At 42.1% G+C, this 24,763-nt stretch overlaps 1 protein-coding gene across 3 annotated transcripts in view; it reads left to right on the forward strand.

Moving 5' to 3' along the window:
- The window catches only part of PHTF2 (putative homeodomain transcription factor 2), a 183,417-nt gene that overhangs the window by 5,081 nt on the left and 153,573 nt on the right, over positions 1 to 24,763 (forward strand). For all 3 annotated transcript variants that reach the window (XM_084649563.1, XM_084649564.1, XM_084649562.1), the window contains exon 2: positions 20,776 to 20,855. In XM_084649563.1, the coding sequence (XP_084505689.1) occupies positions 20,811 to 20,855 (45 nt within the window). In that variant the 5' untranslated portion in view covers positions 20,776 to 20,810. The remainder of the gene's footprint in view (positions 1 to 20,775; positions 20,856 to 24,763) is intronic.

A 24,763-nucleotide genomic window follows, 5' to 3' on the forward strand; every position in this document is an offset into this window, starting at 1 on the left:
AGTTTACTGCGGAGATCCCTGAAGACAGAGCACAATTCAAATCCGTGCTTATTGAGGTACAACTGGTCACAAGCATGGCCCTACAGGCCTCCCTGGATGTCGCCAGTAATGTGGTCTGTACCACGGCCACAGCTACAGTGATGCGCAGAGCCTCCTGGCTACTGTCATCTGGCATACTGAAAGAGCTACAAGTAAAGGTAGAGGATTTGCCTTTCAATAAGGAAAAACTTTTTTCAGAAAAAACTGAAGTTCTTCACACCATGAAAGACTTTCTCGTGACTCTTCGTATGCTCGGCATCTATACACTGCCCCCTAAAAAGAAGCGGTACTAACTCAATATACCTGCTCTCAATCCAGACCATCTGAGGAGGGCAGGTACAGAAATAGACCACCTTGACGCTGGCAGACACAACCACAACCAGCGGTGTCTCAACCTTCAGGGAACAAACCACAGTTTTGAAGGTCTGATCAAGGGTCTGAATGACCTCCCCTTGACACCAGCCCTTACCTTCCCATTTGGTCACCACTGCCAGGCATGGGAGCGCATAACCCAAGACCGCTGGGTCTCAGAAATAATACAGTCAGGCTATTCTATCCCTTTTACTTCTTGTCCCCCTACCTTACCCTCCTCCCCAACCCTCTTCAGGCACCCTTCTCATGAGCACCTCTTAAGATTGGAAGTAGATAGTCTATGACGGCTAGTTGCCGTGGAACCAGTATCAACACAATACAGAAGGAAGGGTGTTTGTACTATTTTCTGACCCAGAAGAAAAGTGGTGGATGGTGCCCAACACTAGACCTACGAAAACTCAACAAATTTGTATGATTCCAAAAATTCAAGATGGTCATTTTAGGCATAATAATCCCAGCGCTGGAACAGGAGGACTAGTTTTTAGCCCTCGACCTACAAGATGCATATTTCCACATTACAATACATCCATCTCACAGACTATTCCTCCAATTCACAATGAGACACAAGTGTGTCTACTTCATGCCAGATTCCTGGCCATCAAACATCTCAGAGACACTGTCTCCATCTGCCCGCGAACTGAGGCAAGGACCTGTCTACAACTACTGGGACACGTGGCCACCACCACATTTGTGGTAAAACATGCCAGGTTACACATGCAGTGTCTCCAGGGCTGGCTGAGTTCAGTATACAAACACAGCCTGAGTATGATGGTAACACTACCTCTTGATGTTCTAACATCTCTACAGTAGTGGACAAGCCCTGGAAACCTCTGTGTAGGCATCCCTTTTCACCACAGAGCATCTTCAATCATGATCACAGCAGATGCTTCCCTGCGTGGCAGGGGGGCACACCTGGACCACCTCACAGTACAAGGCAGGTGGTCTCCATCAGGGAGATGCCTTCACATAAACCTGCTAAAACTCAAAGCAGTAAGGAACACGTCTCCACTTTGTACCACTCATAAGGAACTAATCAATTCGTGTGATAACTGACAATGTCGCATGCACGTTCTACGTCAACAGACAAGGGGAGCCTGATCTCACTCTCTATGCACTGAAGTTATGAGACTGGTGTATCCAACACAACATCGATATTTCAGCTTCCCACCATCCAGGATTCCAAAACACCACCGTTGACACACTAAGCAGAAGGCTCTCACAGGAGTACGAATGGGAGTTGAATCCTACAGTCTTACAACAGATATTCCATCAATGGGGGTTTCCATCCATCAATTTATTTGCCACAGCACAGAACCACAAATGACCTCTGTTATGTTCCAGGGCAGGACTCAGTCCCTGATTGCTAGGAGATGCTTTCCTAATTCAGTGGGACAAGACACTTGTGTGCATTCTTGCCAATCCCTCTGATACACAGTCCTACGCAAGATACAGGATGACAAGGCCAAGATCATTATGATTGCCCCATCGTGGGGCCAGACAGAGCTGGTACCCTTACCTGCTGCGTATGTCAGTTTGTTCTCTGCAGACTCTTCCGATGAGACCAGACCTCCTGTCATAAGCCATGACCAGATACTCCATCTGAAAGCATTTTTTTCCCATGGTTCCATTTGCATAAGTTAACCTGTTCAACATGTGTTTGATTAGTGTCAAACAGCAGATGTGAATCCACACACAGTACTTACCCACAACAATGGAAATGTTTTTCTATATGGAGTCTTACCAAACAGCTCACTCGCTGCACCATGCCACTACCAGTGATGCTAGAGTACCTTTTTAGAGCTGAAGAACAAGAACTCAGGACTGCCCTTAAGCTCTATCAAGGTACACCTCATGGCGATTAACACCTTCCACGACAAGATTGATGGATTCTTGACATTTACACATCTGACTACAAAACGCTTTCTGGCTGGCCTCCAGAATCTTTACCCTGAAGTACACTCACCCACATAGGATCTGAACTTAGTGCTCAAGGGACTAATGAGACCCCTCTTCAAGTCACTGGCTACCTGCTCATTACTACACATGTCTATGAAGGTAACATTCCAGGTGGTTATCACATCTGCTAGAAGGGTTGGAGAGATTAGCGCACTAATGGCCAATCCACCCTACACAACCTTTTTCAAGGACAAGGTCATGCTGCGACCTTATCCGAAATTCCTCCCCAAAGTGATGTCAACCTTCCACATCACCAACCTATTAATCTCCCTACATTTTACCCTAAACTGCACAAAATCTCACAGGAAGCAGCACTGCACACCTTGGATGTCCAAAGGGCTATAGCCTTCTACCTAGCCAGAATGAAACCTTTCCGTAAATCCATAAGGCTGTTTGTCTTGACTACTGAATGATCCAGATAGCCAAACAGCTGCTTTCTAAGTGAATATCTAACTGCATTAGCTTATGCTACCACACACATAAGATAGAACCCCCCCCCCCCCCCAGCAGGGATCAGATCCCATTCTGCTCAGGCTATGGCAACATCTGTGGCATTTCTGCACAATGTACCCATTTTGGAAATTTGTAGCGCCACCACAGGGCATCAGAACATACTTTTGTCAATCACTATGCCATTACACAGGACTCCAGGGCAGATGCCATACTAGGCCTTATGGTCCTTTCCACTTCTACTATGCACATAACTCCAAAGTCCCCTCAACCATAAGGGGTACTGCTCTACATTCACCTGAAGTGGAGCGCTGCCCCCGCCCTGGGACAGCACACAAAGAAGAAGAGAGGGCCACTTACCTTGTGCAGTGGCTGAGGTTCTTCGAGATATGTCCCCCTGTGGGTGCTCCACTACTCACTCTCCTCCCCTCTGCTTTGGTGTTCGAAACTAGGACTCTACAGTAGGGAAGGAACTGAGGGGATCTGGTTGTGTGTGCGCCGAACGAGATTCCAACAGCGCCTCAAGGCAGTTACTGCACGTGCGTGGCCCAACCAGGCACTGCAACCGAAAATTTCCATACAATCAACATGGTCTGTACCGTCAATGCAATTAGTACTAATCCGTGAGGCTAATGCTGCTGAAGCAGTCTACTGTGCTAACATGGCTGGCACTGTCAGAACCTTTGATGCTGTCTCTCCATTCTCTTAGGCTGATTGTCAGCACCAGGAGCTCCTCTGGTACAGTTGGCACTGATTGTATCCTTGGCATTTTGACCACCTTATCCAGTACAATCTATTGATTATAGGGGGTCTCCTTTACTGATACCTCCTTCAACCTCAATGGGCCAAGTGTGCCCTCCACACACATCTGCATCAGCAGTCTGGCATCACGACAGTGACTTGGTACCTAGGAAATAGTGGTCTTATAAGGAAGCCACTGTATGGTGCCCTTTTCTATGGGTGACCCAGGCTTTACTGGTCATGGCTGGTCAAAGAGAATTTGGATGTTTGTCAGTGTCCCATGCTGAAAAGAGAGTTCCTTCTCAACTTTGAGAAGCCCCTGAACGAGTTGCTTAACCAGTCCTTCCGCTATCCAGGTTGGACCTTTATTGAGAGAGGAGAAATAATGGAGGAACACACAGATGTCCCTCCATATCTTGTCACTGTCTGTGGACGATATATTCATGCCTGAGTGTCTCTGTCCTCCCCCAGAGAATTACAAGCTGTTTCAGGATTTGATGAGACAAGTGGCCAATTCTCTGGGAATTCAGATAACTCAACTCAACAGAGAATCGGCAAACCATCCTTTACATTTTACAGATCCCAGCTCTGAGAAGGGGTGCCCTTCCAATTAATGAGGCTTTTGTGGAGCTAACAAACTCTGGAAGACCCTAATCCATTCCACTGACTGCCAAGGGAGTGGATAGACATCAAGTCCCCCAGAAGGACTTTGATTACTTCTTCACTCATCCCAATCCCAGTTCAGTGATCACAGCCGCAATTGAACACTTGTGCCCGTCACACCCTAAATTCGTACTAAAGAGAAGGAGTATGAGAGACTCAGCCTCTGTGGCAGAAAGGCTTATTCCACATCAAAAGAAGGTGGCAAATTATCAAGCTGTCTTGCCCAAGTATAATTTTAATTTCTCTGCAATTGCTAAATTTGTGGACAAACTGCCAGACGACTAGAGAGAGCAGTGTATGTCTGAAGTCTCTGAAGGACACTTTGTGCAAGGATTTTGCTCCAGGCAGCAACTGATTCAGTGGATATGGCTGCATGATTCATGGCCTTTGGAATTGATGTAAGGTGTTCCTCCTCGCTCCAGGCGTCCCAAAAGAGCTGCAAAACTCAATTGAAAATCTGCCATTTGAGGGCTCTAGGCTATTCTCTGAATTTTTTTACCTTCTCCTTTTTGCTATTAGTTTAATGTCCTCCTGACTACTCAGGCAGGCCTGTCCCTGAGGAGCTTGTTTCCCCTTCTACTGAGGTGGAGGCCATCCAAATTATACAGCTCTTTCCCTACAGAAGGAGGACCAATGTTCCATCAAACCAAAATCCTCCTCCACTTATTTAGCCAGCAGTTCATTTCCAGAATCTCCTGCCTTCTGTCTTCCTATGATACAAGCACCAGAATTGTCTGGTCTCTGGGGTTTTACATAGACCCTAACGGGATGCGACCTAGTTACAGTGCCATTCTCCCGAGCAGACACAAACTTAGGGCCATTCCCTTTCTGGGCTTTAGCTGAATCCAGAACCAGCTCTGAGACAACTGCACTACCCTCAACCATCACAGGCTGAAAGGCCCCTTCTTTCTGCTCCACAGACAAAGAAGAGCTGGACACATTTTCTCCTTTACCAGACACACAGCTTGGGATCTCATTCCCCTTGTCCCAGCACACAAGGCTGGTCACAGGCAACTGCTTGGAGATCAGGATAGCTCCCTCCATAGGCAAGTCAATACCCCTGACAGACACAGGCACATTTCCTTCACTGTCACAATTCTCTACCCAGGTAATAGGTAAGGTACAGGGACACTCATCTTCCACTTTCCTCGCCTTCCCACACTGCTGACTAGACACAGCCATCAGTTCACAAGGCTGCCTAGGCTCATCCAGACTTTCCTTACCAAGCACCTTGCCACTCCCAGCAGATCACCTGCCCTGCCTGTGTCTCCCCCCACTCAGCTGGGGTCTCAGCTCCCACTGGGCTCAGCGCTGCCCTTGCTGTCCTAGTGGGGGTAGGCAGCGAGCTCCCTGCTTTCCTCACTGCATCAGAGCCAGCCTGAGCCCCCTCTCCAATGTGCAAGGGGGGCGGGGAGCCCCAGGGGTCTTGTGGCAGGCAGGTAGCATAAGCCGAGCAGCTCCTCCCCCCTTCCAGCCAGGTCATCTGCCTTTTCACTGACCATTTCTCTCTCCACCGATTGGTTCCCTGGATTCAAATTCAAACCCTTGGCAGTTACCGGAGCAGGGCCTGGATCTTGTCCCGAAGAGACACAGTCACACCGCAACAGGGTCTCGCAGCTGGTATCCTGGAGCACCCCAACGGCCAGCCAGCCCAACCCCTCCTGGGTCTGAACGGGAGACATAGGCAGGGTGAGGGCTTCATCCCTGGGACCCTCACCCAGCTCACACAGCCCCTCAGCATCTGAGGCTGCACCACCCAGGGCCTGACAACAGTTCTCTCTGTCCCAGGATCTCGCCACCCCAGGAATGTCTCCCCATTGACCATCACCTTCTGCTCCCACTGGAGGTCCGAGGGGCCTGGCCCCAGGAAACTCCATACAGACATATAGGTTGGGGTCAGGAGTGGGAGCCTGTCCACCTCCCCACCCATCTGGCTGACAGTCTTGTGGGAAAGGAAGAATATCAGAGAAGATGATTGGACATTCCTCTTTCATATGTTTCCAAGTTCCCTGAAGTCATCTATTATCTGTAAGATACCCCGCAATGAAATATATCTGTAGTGCTGATATGAACCATCACCAATGGATCCTTGCCTGTCAACTTTAGAAGCTCTTCCAATCTTAGAGTGAGGTCTTGTATCTTGGGTCCAGGAAGGCAGCACACTGTCCTTTTGTCTGCCTGTCCCTTGAAGAATGTTCTTTTGCGTACATTCACAAGTGCTTAGATCCCAAGACCTGGTGGTTATGCTATTTCAGTGGGGGTTCCTTTTCTAGACCCAGAACTGACAGACATTTTTAACACATGTCCAGGACAGATTGGGGTGTCCATTTTAGTGCACTGAAGGCATAAGTTCATTGGTAATGCTAAGAAGTCTCGCTTTACACAAGCATGTTGGAGCTGCAGGTGATTCGCTGAGCAAGTGAGATGTTTATGCCCACTCTCAGGAATTGGGTAGTGCCACGTGTGTGAGATCCAATTGGTTATGTCAGGAAGCTCTCCATCGTTGGAACATATGGATTAGGAATTGCGTGTCTGTTTAAAAGCCTTCCATCTCCTGGGAGAGAAAAACACCATTGTTAAAACCTGCTGAGGGAGTCATGTGGACCATCATGAGTGGTCCATCGGAAAAGGACATACTCCTTCTGATCTTTCAATAGTGGGGAACCCCATTAATTGACCATGATAGATCTCAACAACAAATGCAAGAAGTTTTGCTCATGGGCAAGTCCACAGGCTGGTTCAGTCACAGTCCCCATTTTCTCCCATGGTCTGGTTGGCTACTTATATACATTCTCTCAACCCCAGGGTAATCAGGAAGCTAAGACAAGATAAAGCAACATTGATTTTAATAGCTTCATCTTGGCCAAGACTATGCTGCATCGAGTCTCCATCAGCCCTCCGTTAATGTTACCTCTCATCAAGGATCTCCTATTTCAGAACCAGTGTCACTCACTGCACCCAAACCTTCGGTCTCTCCTTCAGGTTCTTACTGCCTGGATGATGTTTGGCTAAATGATCATGAGAAACTTTGCTCTACAGATCTTCAGGAAAGATTCCACTAGGGCCACCTATGCTGCAAAGTGGAAAAGATTTTTCTCCTTGGGAGCCATCTCATCTAGTCTAATATAAGACTAATGTGCTACTGCATGGACATTAGCCATATACTAGATTTACTTATTGCATGTGGAATCATTTGGCCTTTTGATTAGCTCTCTAAGGGTTCATCTAGGGTCCGTATCTGTGGCTTTCCCACTGATAGAGGGTGTTTCTGTTTTTTTTTTTTTCCTCACCCTCTGGTGTTCAGTTTTCTGAAAGACTTAGTCTCTCTCATCTAGTACTAGTGTGGGATCTTGTCCTGTCCTGTCCAGATTAATGGTGTCTCTTTTAGAACCCCTGGAGACTACGCCTTTGTCTCAGCTATCTATGAAAACTGAGTTTCTGGTAGCAGTTGCTTCTGCCAGAAGAGTTTCAGAGCTCCAGGCTCTACTAATTGACCCTTCCTATATGGCCTTTTATAAGGACAACCTTTTTCTCAGTCCACATCCTAAATTCATACCAAAGGTGGTGTGAGCTTTCCACATGAACTCCTCTTTTTCAGCTTCCAGCCTTCTTTCCAAAACCATACTCCTCTAAAGCAGAGGGAAAACTTAACACCTTACGTGTGTATTGTGCTTTGGCATTCTGTATCAACTGTACTAAGTTGTTCAAAGCCTCTACCGGGCTAGTTGCATGTTATGCTTGATAAATTAAAGGCGAATCAGTAGCAGCTCAGCATATCTCAACTCTCTCTTACTTTATCAAACTTTTGTTTTGAACTTGTGAAAGTCACTCCTCCACCGAGAATAATGGCTCAGTCTGCTTCTTCAACCTTTCTGAGTAACCACCCTTTTATGGACATTTGTAAAGCAGCAATGTGGTCTTCTGTGCATACGTTTTCAAGATGTTTTGTTATCACTCAGACCTCTTGAGACAATGCCAGTTTCAGCAAATTGGTGCTTCAGATCTGAAGTTCTACCACCTGTTTGGGAACTGCTACAGAGTCATCTAAAGTGGAATGTAAGATTTACAATCCACTCAGAGAAAGTTTCTCTCTTGCAGTAACTGTTCTTTGAGATATGTTGTGTACATATACATTCCACAACCCTCCCACCTTCCACACTATTTCAGACAATGTTTCAGAAGTGGCAAGATGGGACACAGAGGGAGGCAGCAGATATGTTCTCCACTTATGCCCTCATCTGGGCACACAAAGAGAGATGAAGTGTGTGCCCTGCCTAGTGGTACGGCTGGCAAGAGTCTCCTACGTGAGTTCCCTGGGTGTGCACACTCCACTTTAGATGTGTATCTGTGCACAGCACATCTCAAATAACATTATTGCAGGTGAATAATCAAAAGTTTTAATGTCTTTAATCTCAACGTCTAGTGTCATGAAACAGTTGTTTGACCCCTTTAATAATTTCCTGCAATTGTAAATCTTCAAAAAATCTGAGAAAAATAAGTTTTGTCAAAATTATAGAAAATAAAAATCATTGTGCCAAACCTAATTTTAAGCACCAACATGTTTTTAGCATCATCCTCTGTTCTTCTGTAAACTTCTGAAATTTAAAAGAACATGGATTCTTGTGCTTATCTCTGGTGTTCCCATCTGAGTGAGAATACTGCAATTCACAAGTACTTGAATTGCGATGGGGAAGCTCAGGGCACATGTGCATGGCGTACAGATTCACTCCTGAGATTGAGAACATAACTGATTTCATTTTAACCTTGTAGCAGTTAAAAGAAAACAGTCCTTTGAGATTCTTTTATCATTCACCAAGACCTCCTCTTATTGTGAACATCTGCCCCATAGAGGACAGCTGAACATAACTTCAAAGGATGAAACCTTCCTGAAGCATTGTTAAGAGGAGATCGTCTAAGTTTAACAGAGGGTGCTTTCTCTCATAGGTACGCTGTGCTGCTCCAGTATTCTTCTGGTCTGTAGGGGTCCAGAATGAAGTTTATGGATAGAGAACAGAGATGACTTTGACAGTATATATCTTTGACTTAAAAGAATAAAACCTCAATAATAAATGTTTATTGGATTGAATGATCTGTGGGGAAACAAAGTTCAAAGTAGTACGTGTTGGGATGTTGCATATGCCTTATTGCTGTGTAACATTTGGATGACAAATGTTTTTTAAATATAATAATTAGACTTCGTTATGCATATGTAGATATCCATTAAATTGTCAGTGGATCTACAACAATAGGTTTTGCTTGAATGTTAAGGGGGGATGTCAGTCAGCATTAATACAGGTTTTTTTCCTCCCCCTCGCCCCATCACATGTAGATACTTGTAAGGGATTTTTGGCAATTACCTTCAAAGATGATATGCAGTACCCAACCTTTCTTTGTAATTGGGGTCATTTGAGACACCGACAATGGAAATGTGCCCAAAAGGGTAGATAACAACACGTTTGTGGAATGATTGATTGAACTATGAATTCTGTGCAGCCTCATTATGTCAGATAGAAAGATTTTGAACAAGAAAGTAGTTGTAAGGAACTAGAAATTCTGTTACTGAAACGGATCTGAAGTCCATCTAGTCCAGTATAGGATTTTGAATAGTGGCCAGCACCAGTTGCTTCACAGATAGAGTTAAAAAAACCCCTAACAGGCAGATGTGGGATAATCTGGCCCTTCACATTAGGTTTCATCCTGATTTCTAATAGAGATTGTCTTTAAACTTTGAAGAATAAGGTTTAATATTCCTTCCAGAATTTAATTTGTTATCCATATAAATATCCAATCCCTTTTTGAATCTTTAGTTTTTGATCTCAAAGACTGGTGGTGGTGGTGATAGAAATGTAGGGCTGGAGGGGACCTCAGGAGGTCTAGTGTGGCCCTCTGCACTGAGGCAGGATCAAGTATACTTAGATTATCCCTGACAGATATTTCAATAACCTGTTCTTGAAAACCTCTAATGATGGTGATTCCACAACCTCCCTTGGAAGCCTTTTTTAGCGCTGAATTATCCTTATGGTTAGAAAGTTTTTCTTACTATCTAACCTAAATCTCCCTTCCCGTAGATTAAGCTGATTACTTCTTGTTCAACTCTCCCTGATCATTGAGAACAATTGATCATTGTCCTTTCTTATAGCAGCCCTTAACATAAGTCTTCAAATACCAGATTTCTCCTCAGTCTTTTTCTCAAGACTAAACAGGCCCATTTTTTTTAACCTTTCCTCACAGGTCAGGTTTTCTAACCCTGCCCCTCCCCACAACCCAAGCCTTTTCAGCAGTCCTACTGCCTAGCCAGTTATTTTCCATTTTGTATTTGTGTGTTCCATGGTCTAATTATCCATTGTGTGAAAGGATTTCCTTTTAATCAGTTTTGAATTTGCTACTGTTTTGAATTTCACTCACTGACCACTCATTCTGGTTTATTTTCTTTATGGCGTTCAATATTTTATATACTTTTATTATGATTTTATTTGTTGTCTTTCTAAAGTAAACAGTCCCATTTTTTCAGTTTCATGGAGAGTTTTCCATGTCCCATATCATCCTCGGAGACCTTCTCTGAATGCCTATTAATTCTGCAATATCCTTTTTGAGGTGATGTGACCAGTAATGCACACAGTATTCAAGAACAGGATGCATCATTGATTAATATAATGGCATTATAATATTTTTACGAGTTATTCTCTGTTCCATTCCTTATGCATCTAGATGTCTTGTTTTGCTTTTTAGACCGCATCTGCACATTGAACAGAAGTCTTCACTGAGTTGTCTATGAAGAAGCCAGAGTTCCTTTCCTAGGTTGATAGCAATTAAGTAAGAACCTTGTAAGGTGTATGTGTAGTTTTGTTTCCCTCTTGTGTGTATTACTTTGGATTTATCAGCATTGAACTCTATTGGCCTTCATATTGCAATTCATTTAGTTTGGTTAGTTCTCTGAAGTTGATCCCCAGTACTTTGTAGTTTTGACTAATGAACATGCATAGCTTTGTCATCTATACGTTTTGCTGCTTTGCTACTTGCTTCCTTTTCCAGATCATTAATAAATTATAGTAAACACTGGATGTAGTACAGAATCTTGAGGCACCCTGTTAACCTTTTGTCATGATGAATATCAATCATATATAATCCTACCTCTTACTTTTAGTTTTTGACCCATGGCAATACTCTGCCTCTCACTCTACCAGCTTATTTTCTCTAGTAGTCTCTTGTGAGGAACCTAATCCAAAACCTTTTGAAAGTTTTATCAGCCATTTCTTCTCTATCAGTTACTTCACTGATGTGTTCAAAGAGCGTTAATAGATTAGTGAGATACAAGTTTCCTGTGGAGAAACTGCTGGTTCATCCTATCATATACTGATCTTTCAGATACTTTACTATTCTGTTTTTTTAAATTATCATTTAAACCAGTTGTCCAATACAGATGTAAGGCTTGCTGCTCTGCAATTCCTCAGATTCTCCGCCGCCCCCCCAAGAACTTTTTTAAAATATAGGCACAGTATTTAGAGAGTGCATGTTTTTGTTAGCAGCTCAGTCACTTGATACCTAAGTTCCTTCACAAGCTCAGTTGATTGCTGTTTATAGAATGTGCTGAAAACTTTAATCTAGGAGTGGTTTTCTGCTTCCTGCATGCACTCATTAACATACCACAGCTTTGTCATACCAATTTCTTGATACAGATCCACACTTAAAAATTTGTGGTATTATGGCTCTGCAGTCAGGTGGCTAAGATGATCATCACTGGGGGTGGGGGAAAGGGGAACAACCACTGTTTCTGGCTTTTGTTTTTGACAATTTATTAGGCGTACAGCATACCTGACTTGTATGCACAGTTTTGGTCATTTTATCAATTGTGGGGAAATACTCAACTAGTACATCTAGAAAGGCATATATTAAAAGTATGTTAACGTATTTGCCCTGCAGTAGATGTACTTGATATTTTAGGGATTTTTAAAAAAATCACACTGATAGAATGTATTTTGGGAAAAGAATAAGTGTAAAATTATTTTTTTTCATAGTTTTTATCTGAGCAACTTTCTATTCTGCAGTATCATAGTAGCAGTAGCAAACATACAGGGCTGAACATTGATGAGAAGGCAGAATTGGAGGTCAGCCATATGTGGTGTATGTTTAAAATGGAATATGATATTAATGATGGCTTGGTTTATTGTAGACTACCTAGCAATGGAAACCAGGGTAGTTGGACTAACAGGAATGATTTAATACAAAGAGTAAAAAGCACAGTTAAATAGAAATATAAATCTATAGAAATCTGTACTCTTTGCTTTAAGAAACTGATCTTGCGCTACTGAGTTCAGTGGGAATATTGCCATTGTTTGTAATAGGAGTGAGATCACACCCTAACAGCATACGGCTAAATAATATATGTTGTAGCATGTCAAAGACCTAAAGACTCTCTAGAGATGTAGAAAACTCTCAACTTTTAAGTGCAGAATTGACTGAGAAGATGACAAACTGCCACCCTAAATTAGGTGCGAAATAATGCAGGTTATTTCCATGGGTGTTTTCACTGGGGCAATGCATGCAATACCGCCATATTTTAAAATATCTAAGAATGTTCAGTGATTTAATTGATTTGGATTAGCTAAATTTCCTAATACATTTCAAGTCCTATATAATGTATAGTGATAACTTTCACAGTATTAAAAAATTATGGTTAAGGTTGCATACAACCTTTCATTAAACCTGTTTCCACTCACAATTTTTTAAAGAAAGTCATTTGTTTACGTTAATGTTCCTACTTAATCTCAAACCAGAGAGAATGTTTTTGTGACCTCTTGCCAAAGTCTCTGATGACAACTTTTTAGCCAGCTCTTAGAACCAGTACTGTCCTCATCCTCCTTTACCTGTCAGCTGCCTTTGACACAAGTCAATCATACTTTCCTTCTTAAAATCTTGACCTTCCTTAGATTCTGGTTCTTTTCCTGTTTCTCTAACTTCTCTTTCAGTTGTCCTTTACAGGATCCTCCTCCTGCTCCTCCTCCTCCTCTTCTAGTCCCCCCCTTCAGCTTTCTGTGGGGGTTTCCCAGGACTCTGTCCCTGGTCCTTCTCTTCTCCCTCTACCCCTTATCTCTGGGTAATCTCACCTGCAAACACAAATTCAACCACCATCTGTATGTGGATGATTCACAGATCTAACTTTACTCCAGTTCTGTCTAAATTACAATCTTGGTCTGTGTCTGACACCCCCACATGGATGTATTTCCATCAGCTCCGGCTCAACATGGCTAAGACAGAGCTCTTAATCTTACCTCCAACCCTCCCCTCCTTTCTTGATCATTGTGAACAACACCACCATTCTTTCTGTCACTCAAGCCCATAACCTGGGTGTCATCTTTGACTCATACTGGATGTGAAGAACTAGAGAGACAGTCTGTCAGGGCCTTTGTTTAAAATGCTGCAGCCAAACAGTTACCTTTTGTGTTTGCTAGTTTAAAGATGCAGACAGCTTTACTGTTTAACTATTTAAAGACAGATGGTGAACCCACAGCATAGGCTGTTCTGCTCCAGGTGGGCTGCCCCAACCCCATGTGTGTAATATCATATTATTTGAGCTAGCACAGCCCATTGGAGCTGCACCTGTTCCCTAGATGTCCTTGCAACTCACCCACCCAAGGACAAAGGGTGAAGTGGGCTAGTACAGAATCTCACTACAGGACTCCCACATGGACAGCCTCTCAAAGAACCACAGTTAATGTAAGATAGGAAACTAGTTTTCTCTTCAAGTGACTGTCTACACAGATTCCTTTCTTGGTGACTAACAAGCAGTTACCTGTTTGGAGGTGTTTCAGAGCTTTCCCCTTGCACTTCTGCAGTGCCCTAGGGTTAATAGGTGCTGGCTTCTTACTCCTGTGAACCGTGTGCTTCATGACTTGTGTGGCTATTTATGGGCTACAGCTGCCATATCCCTAATGATCTAGGACAGTTTAAGAAATCCCTAGAGAAGCTTGCACCTCATTTTTCCTTGCCAAAATAACGATGTAGAAAGACTGTATCAATCTCTTTGACCTGACCTGGTCTGTCCTATCTCCACCTTTTTCCTCAGTGTCTCTACTTCAGGGGCAGTTTGTCAGGGCATGTCTTGAGGGGGAAAATGTATACATCTGGATTATGGTCGCTTAGTTGCTTTCTGTCACAATGTCTTCTACACTGTTTACAAATTATAAATAAATTTGTAGGAAGTATTGAGCCATCTGTCATAGGCTTGGTAACTGTAAGCATATACTGTGCAGGTGAACTTGAACAAATTACTTCAGGTCCTGCTAGAAGATCTTTTCAAACCAGCTCAGCATTTGTATCTCAACCTAGCCTCAATCTTTGTATCTTGCCTTGTGACTAAAACAACTGATCAATTGTACCAAATGGGGTTTGAACATTTTCAGCCACCTTGTATCCTGTAGCTGTTAAGGGTATAGCTATTATAGGGGAAAAATGCACATATTTGTAGAAAGAATGGCAAATCTGCTTGCTCAGTGCCCCAGGAGGGGTCCAAAAGATTGACTCTTCCACGTGACCCCACTGTTCTTGGGTGGTCACATATCCGTTCTCTCCTCTTCAAAGTATAAAACTGTTTACATAGGTTGAAAAAAAAAATCACTTCTCCCCACAAAAAGCTAGAATAACATGTTTGTGGATGATTGAATTAATCTTTCAACCTGGGAGCAAATTGTGGGGTTACAGTGTAGCACCTAAGCAACTGCTATTTCAACCCTTTTGCAACTTTTTTGATCCTAGTGAATGGGGTACCTGCCCACTAGATTCATCTAAGTACAGTTCCAATGATCTTAACTGGCCAGACTCCAGTGGCCAGCTAAACATCAGCCTACCTGGGCCTGTGTGGAGGCCCCAAAGTGTGGCTTCTCTGTCTGCCATAAAAGCCTAGAGGCCCTAGACAAATAAATGGCTTACAAATATCGCAAGTTTGTCTGGAAGAGTCTCAAACAGCTAAAAATAACTAAATTGAAATAGTTAAGTGCTTAATTTTAAGAATGCAGCTATCCAAAATTTCTTGATTTCTAAACCTTAACTATCTAACATTTATGAAATGCCCTTGTAACAATTTGTCTTAATGGACAATTTGTCTTAATCATTCCTTTGATTTTCATAGTTAATTAAATAACTTGGATATTATCTCAAAACACTTCGTTAAAAACAGGTTCCCTTAATTCTCAGTTCATCTGTCCTTTGTTACACTGCATTTTATGGACACTGAATAGGTAAGAGGACAGTTAATATAACCATGTAATTTATTTTGTTCTTTTAATTATATACACAAAAATCCAGATGAAAGTGTTTTTTGTAGGACTATAGATGCATTACATAACTTATGCAAATTCCACCAACCCTTGAATGATTCTTGAGCCGGTGCTTAAACTTTTGGGACTCTCTATACAATAAAATAGAAAAAAATCTCTCTTCTAAAAATAGGGTTCTTTATTTTGTGCTGAATTTTCATTTTTAAAATTAGATTTACAATGTAATTAATTAGTTAAGTGGAGCAAAGACTTCTTTAACTTATTTTTCAGGGGAAACCTCTTATGCACTCTAGAATTCCTGAGATCAACATTTAATATTTAATAAATTTCAGTTTTAATGTTAAAATTAGCTATACATTAGCAAAAGGGCATCCTTTAAAAAATGGAAGTTAAATCCTAGTGAAGAAAATAGGAGCATAAACTCTGGCAAATGAAGTGTAAAAATATAATTAGGAAGGCCAAAAAATTTGAAGAACAGCTAGCCAGAGACTCAAAAAATAGTAGCAAATTTTTTTTTAAGTATGTCCGAAGCCAGAAGCCTGCTAAACAACCAGTGGGGCTACTGAATGATAGAGATGCTAAAGGAGCACTCAAGGATGAGAAGGCCATTGCAGAGAAACTAAATCAATTCTTTGCATTGGTCTTCACAGTTCAGAATGTGAGGGAGATTCCCAAACCCGAGTCATTCCTTTTAGGTGACAAATCTGAGGAACTGTCCCAGATTGAGGTGTCATTAGAGGAGTTTTGGAACAAATTGATACACTAAACAGTTATTCACCAAGGCCAGATGGAATTCACCTAAGAGTTCTGAAGGAACTCAAATGTGAAATTGCAGAACTGCTAACTGTAGTCTGTACCCTATCTTTTTAAAAAGGGCTCCAGAGGTGATCCTGGCAATTACAAGCCCATTTGCCTGGTACTGAAGTAAGGCTAACTGATTGAAACTATAATAAAGAACAAAATTATCCGACATGTAGATGAACATAATTTGTTGGGGAGTAGTCAACATGTTTTTTGTAAAGGGAAATCATGCCTCACCAGTTGACCAGAATTCTTTGAGGGGGTCAACAAGCATATGGACAAAGGGGATCCAGTGGATATAGTGTATTTAGATTTTCAGAAAGCCTTCGACAAGCTCCCACCAAAGGCTCTAAAGCAAAGTAAGCTATTACGGGATAAGAGGGGAAAGTCCTCTTATGGATTGGTAATTTTCTTAAAAGATAAGAACCAAAAGATGGTCAGTGTCAGAATGAAGAGCAGTAAATAGTGGTGTGCCCCAGGGGTCTGTACTGGGGCCACTTCTATTCAACATATTCATAAATGATCTGGAAAAAGGAGTGAACACTGAGGTTGCAAAATTTTTGTAGATGATACAAAACTACTCAAGATAGTTATGTCCCATGCAGACTGCAAAGAGCTACAAAAGGATCTTTCAAAACTAGGTGACTGGGCAACAAAATAGCTGATGAAATTCAGTGCTGATAAATGCAAAGTAATGCACATTGGAAAACATAATCCCAACTATACATATAAAATGATGGGGTCTAAATTGTTAACATTCAAGAAGGAGATCTTGGAGTCATTGTGGATAGTTCTCTGAAAACATCCACTCAAAGTGCAGCGGCAGTCAAAAAAAATGAACAGAATGTTGGGCATCATTAAGAAAGCAATAGATAATAAGAAAATATATCGCCTCTATATAAATCCATGGTACACCCACATCTTGAATACTGCGTGCATATGTGGTCGCCCCATCTCTCCCCCCCCCCCCCCCAAAAAAAAAAAAGGAATTGGAAACAGTTCAGAAAAGGGCAACAAAAATTATTAGGGATATGGAACGGCTTCTGTATGAGGAGAGATTAATAAGGCTGGGATTTTTCAGCTTGGAAATCAGATGACTAAGGGAGGATATGATAGAGGTGTATAAAATCATGACTGGTGTGGAGAAAGTAAATAAGTGTTTACTCCTTCTCATAACACACGTACTAGAGGTCACCAAATGAAATTAATAGGCAGCAGGTTTGAAACAAACAAAAGGAGGTATTTCTTCACACAACGCACAGTCAACCTGTAGAACAATTTGCCAGAGGATGTGGCGGCCAAGACTATAACAGGGTTCAAAAAAGAACTAGATAAATTCATGGAGGATAGGTCCATCAATGGCTATTAACCAGGATGGGCAGGGATGGTGTCTCTCGCCTCTGTTTGTCAGAAGCTGGGAATGGGCGACAGGGAATGGATCACTTGATTACCTTTTCTGTTCATTCCCTCTGGGGCACCTGACATTGGCCACTGTCAGAAGACAGGATACTAGGCTAGATGGACCTTTGGTCTGACCCAGTATGGCCGTTCTTAGGCATTATGTTTACATAATTTTAAAAAAAATTCAATGGATGTAGTAAATACTACCATTTGATAGTTTAAAAAATGCCTTTGCCTGTCCCCTTAATATAGTTTTAGTTTACCCTTTCAGTGAGAAAATTGGCAGACTTTAAAATCATAATTAGCGTGGTCCCAACAGTAATTTTGTTAAAATATCCGGCTGCAAGTCTGAAATGGTCCTCCTTTGCATTTATAATGTTCTGGTTCACTTTCTTGAATATACTGTTGACTTCACTAAGTGCCACTATTTCCATGGAAAAGTACTTGTTGACAAATTCTAACAAGGCAATAATATAAAGCAGTGGGTACAACTTCTCATTGCACGTAAAATCATCTTTATTTTTTTAAACAATGTTAATCTTGGTATTTAAATTCCTAAGAAATGCTGTGATTTTCTTTGAGAAGATAACCAATTTTCTAGATAAAGGAAAAGCAGTAGACTCTAATCTATGTGGATTTCAGTAAAGCATTTGATAACTTCCCACATGGAACTGTAAGTTAAATTGGAGAAGATGGGGATTAAATTAGAACTGAAAGGTGAGTTAGAAACTAGTTTAAAGGGGAGGCTATAAGTAAGGCTATGTTTGTGTCGCGGAGGTCATGGAAGTTACAGAATCAGACTTCCAGAAACCTCCGTGACATTCTCAGGACTCTGGAGCTGACAGTAATGTGGCCCTGGGAGGGTTACAGCGACAATCGACAGGGGGGCCCCCCCTGCAAAGTTCCAGCACAGGTGATAGACTCTTGAGGGAGCCCCTCCTCAGGGTTCCAGTTACAGGCGACAGCTTGCCCAGGGGGAGTGGGTCGCCTTGGGCAAGTGGCTGGGGTGTCCCGTTTTTCCTTTGGGAAATATGGTCATCCTGCGGCTCCCATGATTTCCCCCACAACTCCCAGCCGCCACGATGGTGGGGGAAATCATGGAGCCACAGCAGCAAAAGTCACAGACAGATCACAGCTTTTGTGAATTTTTTTTTTTTGTTGTGACCTGTCCATGACTTTTACTTAAAAAAAACCATGACAGAATCTTAGCCTTAACTATAACAGGTTATGCTGAAAGGTGAACTGCCAGTCCGGAGAGAGGTTATTAGTGGAGTTCCCTAAGGTTTGGTCTTGGGACCAATCTTTATTTAACATTTTCATCCATGACCTTGGCACAAAAAGGGAGCGTTAATAAAATTTGTGGATGACACCTAATTGGTAGGTATTGTTAATATAGGAGGAGAACTGGCATGTTCTACAAGAAGATTTGCATGACCTTGAACACTGGAGAAAGACATGGGATGAAATTTAATAGTGCTAAATGCAAGGGACTAACAACAAGAATTTTTGCTTTAAGCTGGGGATTTATAAGTTGGAAGCAACAGAGTAGGAGAAAGACCTGGGTGTATTAGTAGATGACAGGGTGACAGTGAGCCTGTGAAAAAGGGTAATGCAATCCTAGGATGCACCAGCCGAGATATCCTAGTAGGGAAAGGGAAGGTTATTACTGTTGTACAAAGCATTGATGAGACCTCATCTGGAATACTATGTGCAATTTTGGTCTCCTATGTTTAAGAAACAGGTGCAGAGAATGGCTACTAAGATACTCTGAGGAATGGAGAATCTACCTTATGAGAGGAGGCTTACAGAACTTGGCTTGCTGAGCTTAACAGATGCTGAGGAGAGAGATGATTGCTCTCTTTGTAAATATATCCGAGGGATAAACACCCAGGGAGGGAGAGGAATTATTTACGTTCAGGGCCAATGTTGGCACAAGAACAAATGGTTATAAACTGGCCATCGACCAGTATAGGGTTGAAATTAAATCAAGGTTTCTGATCATCAGAGGAATGAACTTCAGGAACAGCCTCCCAAAGGGAGAAGAGAGGGCAAAAACCCAGACTAGTTTCAAGACCGAGCTTGATAAGTTTATGAACAGGATTGTATGATGAGGTTGTGTACAATGGCATGAGGGCCATTGTTGACCGCTATTGGCAAATATCTCCAGTGGCAGGACACGGGATGCTAGATGGGGAGGGTTCCAAGTTACTACAGAGAATTCTTTCCCAGCTGTCTGGCAGTGGGCATCATTGACCTGCTCAGGGTTTAACCAATTGCCATATTTGGGATTGAGAAGGAATTTCCACCCGATCAGGTTGGCAGAGACCCTGAGGGCTTTTTGCCTTCCTCTACAGTGTGGGGCATGGACTTTAGTAACTCAGACACAGGTTATGGGTCTATTTCAGGAGTGGGTAGATGAGTTTCCGTGTCCTGCAATGTGCAGGTCAGATTAGATGATGATGATTGTCCCTTCTGGCTTTAACGGCCTATGCTTCCACACTGCAATAAAAGACCTATGGCATGGCTGCGGCTGGCCTAAGTCAGCTGGCTTTGGCTTGCAGGGCTCAGACTGCAGGGCTAAAAATTACAGTGTAGATATTCGGGCTCAGCCTGGAGCCTAGGCTCTGAAACCCCGGCTCTGAAACCCCATGACGGGGGTGGGTCTTGGAGCCTGAGCTGCAGCCTGAACCCATATGTCTGTTGCAAATTTTAGCCCTGCAGCCAAGCCCTATGAGCCTATGAACCAGTTGATCCAGACTGAGACTTGGTACCATGGGTTTTTTTATTGCAGTATAGATGTATCCTATGAGACTTAGCTGGGCAGTAAAGCTTACTTTGTTTGCCAGGTATGCATTACTTTACAGAGTGGAGAAAGCTCTTGTAATAGAAACTTCTGTCTCTTACTATGGTAGCAGATTTTTGTTTAGATGTGGAAAACTTATTACTAAAATAATAAGACAAATGTGATGTAAGTATACCTGTAGACCACTTTCCTCTGCAGGTAACTAGAGTAGTTTACATGCCTGTTGATCAGTCTTTTCTTGGAAGGTGGAAGTAAAAATTGTCTGTCTTTCAACAGGCTAAAATGACTACTGTGCGAATGCAGTAGAATAAATGGCGTCAAAAGTAACGGATGCTATAGTCTGGTACCAGAAGAAGGTAAGCTTTTTAGTTAAAATGTGGTGTTGGTGCTGGTGGTAGTGGTAAAAGAAAGGAAGGGGGATGGTGGTGGTGGTGGTTGGGTTTTTGTTTTGTTTGTTTTTTTTCTCTTGAAGTGTTGATTTGTGTAGGCTCTAGAAATGAGTAGCTCAAACTATTTTTCCAAAAATGCTTGATTAAACATATGTTAAGAGTACTTGTGGCAGTGAAACTTCAATTAAAAAGTTTGTGTTGATTCCTTTTGGGCTGCTTGGTTTTTGTTTTGTTTTTTTTTTTTCTTAAAAGGAAAAATGTGGTTTTGAAGGAAAGTTTTCATTTATTGGTTGTAGACTAAAACATTGGTGTATAGGAGAATTTACAGTTTATGTAGTACTTTAAAAAGTATTGAAATAACACTATTTGAAGGAAAAGCAAACTGCAAGGCTGAAAGTAAAGATTTCATTTATCTTTTAACTCCTCGGTTAATGGCTCTGCTTTCCAGAATATTCAAATTTTAAAAATTTTTTTATTTGTACTGATATGTGGTGTTTTTTTTTTAAGTTATCCATTATATATCTACAATTGTGTTTCTAGGATTTGTTAACCAATTCCATTAATGTACATGAAAACTGCTAAATGTTGCTCCATATTTTGGTTTTAAAATCTCAAACTGTATCATTCATGACTTAGTCTGCCACAGTTTTTTAATATACTTTAGAATTCGAACTGCTTTTCAGTTATAAAGCAGCACGGAGCTAGAATTCATGATTTCAGTGCTCTGATGCTAGGATTTAAACCAGGAAGGACTGTCTTATATAACGCATATTAGTTTAAAAATGTACTATATTTAGTTAGGCTCTAATGAAAAGTTATGGGTTTTTTTTTGTGTGTGTGTGGTGGGTTTTTGTTTTTGTTTTTGGATTTAAAAAAAACCCTCATTTGCTTGCAAATCAGCAACTCTTAATATTTTTTGTTCACTTGGGATAACCTGTTGAGAATACACATCTCATTTTTATGAGCAGGGTGACAGCATCATGGTTCACTATCCTACATACAAGATATGCAATAATTATTGTTTTCATTGCACTATTGTGTTGAACCTTTACAATTGTGGATAACGCGACATTGAAAAGGCAAATCTAAAACCTTGATAACAAATGAGATGCTATTTATAATGTAGTTTTGGTTATATTAAAACACATTTAACTGTAAAATGTTTTCAGAGCATACTAGTGAATGAAGACTACTTCAGTGATCTTCAGTTATCCCTGTCTCCCATTATTTAGGTCTTTGCTAGAAGAAATAAAATAAAATATCTAAATTTAAAAGTGCAGGAACCTTTTGTTGTAAGGAAAACTAATGGAAGAATTACTGACAAATAGATTGAAGCTTTAGGTGTGTGTTCTTCTCTCTGGTACTAGTTGCAAGTCTTTTTACAAGTCTGGTGTAAACCTTCGAGTCTGAACATTCTAAGATAAAATTACATACCAACTACCCCCATATTTAAAATAATATTTTAGGTTGTAAAGTAATTGACTTGAAAGTTTAGATAATATTTTCATTCATTTCCCATGCAACATTAATTCAGTCCTCTTATGGTATGCTTTTTGATAGTCTTTAATTCCATGATCACCCCCTATTTTTTTTCCCACTGCACCCTGGCCATTCGGAGATCAAGACGGATGGTGTTCGGGGAATGATTCAGAATTGTGTTGTGAAACTAGGCTATTTGTAGGATTCCTGCCTCATTTGCTCTAGAAGTTGGAAGATATATAAGGAATGAGGTAAGGAACTACTGAAGGAGAGGATGGTCTTGTGGTTAAGACAGGTGAATGGCACACAGGGATACTTTATTTTCATGTTAATATTGTGTTCCTGGGCCCGCTGTGAGAAAGTGGTGAGTCCTCGTAACTGCAACTAAAGGCAATGGAAGTGGTGCATGCTCAGCTTCTCTGGTGGTAAAACAGCTGATCAAATGAGAACAGGGGTGGAAATCAGGAGGAAGCCCTGAGATGGCCAAATTGAGAGGTTTGCCTGATGCTATCTGTAAAATGGGGAGAATAATACTTTTATCTCACTGGGGAGATAAATTCATTAATATGTGAATGCCCTAGAAAAGACAACAAGGAAATAATTCTGTATTCAGTCCAAAATCTGGATAACTTTCATTAAATAAAGTAGGGACTGCACACTGAATGATGAAGATAAAAACAACCATTGAATAGATGTCTCATTCCCTATGTTGAATATTTTCAAGTGCTTGACTTTGCAACATAAAATATATTAAATAACAATCTTTACTGTAGTTTATTTCCTAGCCTGTACTTAAAAAGGGAAAAATTATATTCTGTGCAACAATAACCTCCCTCCCCCCCCCCCATGCATCATCTTCAAGCTTTAAACCCTGAAGCTTCCTTCAGCATGGAATTCTGCCAAGTGAAATACAGGACCTGCTGCAGGAAGCTGTTATCCTGGGGGGAAATGGGCCACTGGGGCCATGAGCTTTGCTTGTCCTGGGAAGTGGTGTCAGGGAGTTTCATAGAATATCAGGGTTGGAAGGGACCTCAGGAGGTCATCTAGTCCAACCCCCTGCTCAAAGCAGGACCGATCCCTGACTAAATCATCCTAGCCAGGGCTTTGTCAAGCCTGACCTTAAAAACTTCTAGGGAAGGAGATTCCACCACCTCCCTAGGTAACGCATTCCAGTGTTTCACCACCCTCGTCGTGAAAGAGTTTTTCCTAATATCCAACCTAAATCTCCCCCACTGCAACTTGAGACCATTACTCCTTGTTCTGTCATCTGTTTGCCTGCCTGTTTTTCTTCTTCCCCAGAAGATGGCGGGGTAAGGGGAAACTCCTGCTCCATGTGGTACTCTAGAGAGGAGAGGGGATCAGTAGGGCCATGCCTTGGGTCTTGTGCCTTGTTTAGGGGCACCTGGCTTACCTTCCTTTTTCCTCTATACTGAGAGGCAGGGGTAAGCTTCTTCCTCCATATGGTGGTCCTAGAAGGAGAGGTGCAGGGCTTAATTTGTGCCAAGGCTGAGCCCCGACACCTCTAGGTTTGGCAATTCATAGCACTGGTACCACTTGCCACATCGGTTATGAAAGTACAAAAATGCTTGAGCCCCAGCACCTCTTTCATTACAAATTAAGCCGCTGGAGAGATGGGCTTTTGGGTCTGGGTAGGAAAAAGAGTTGTGGGGGAGAAACATGAACCAGCTCTTTCTTCCCTACCCCTGGAAACACTGTTTGATCTTGGTGTTCCCAAAGTAGCATGTATTGTGCTGTTGTTACTTTGGTAATGGCATGGGACCATGTTCATGTTCATTTGTTTTGGCATGGTGCCAAATTTTGCTAATGTCATAAGAGATAGAAGGGAAGTGGCAATTCTAACAGTTTAAAACTTGAATGGAATTTCATGGATGAAGACAAGGCCCTTTTTTAACACACACACCCCCCCCCCCCCCCGGATTCTTCTCCCAGCTGAAATTCAAAGGCCTTCTGTAGAGAAAAGAGGTGTTCAGAACTTTGCAAAAATGAAATATTTTGTGACTTTTTTTTAAATGGAAAGAATTAGGCAACCTAAATATGAAGGGTATGGTTTATTAATTTAAACCAAAAAGCTTTCAAAGTAATACAAAATTATTCAGATGCCTAGTATAGCCTGCAGGGGCCCAGAGGCCTGTCACTCTGGATATCTCTCTCTGCTCCAGGACCAGTCACAGGAGTCAGTCTCCTTCCTACAGCTCTCCCTCCAACGTATCTCTTTCAGCCCTTTATAGCAGGGGTGGGCAAACTTTGTGGCCCGAGGGCCACATCAGGGTTGCGAAACTCTATATGGAGGGTCGGGTAGGGAAGGCTGTGCCTCCCCAAACAGCCTGGCCCTTCCCCCTCCCACTTCCCACCACCCAGCCCCCCAAACCTCCACC

The sequence above is a fragment of the Lepidochelys olivacea genome (assembly GCF_965140295.1).
Source record: "Lepidochelys olivacea isolate rLepOli2 genome assembly, chromosome: 1".
In the NCBI taxonomy this organism is placed as follows: domain Eukaryota; kingdom Metazoa; phylum Chordata; order Testudines; family Cheloniidae; genus Lepidochelys; species Lepidochelys olivacea.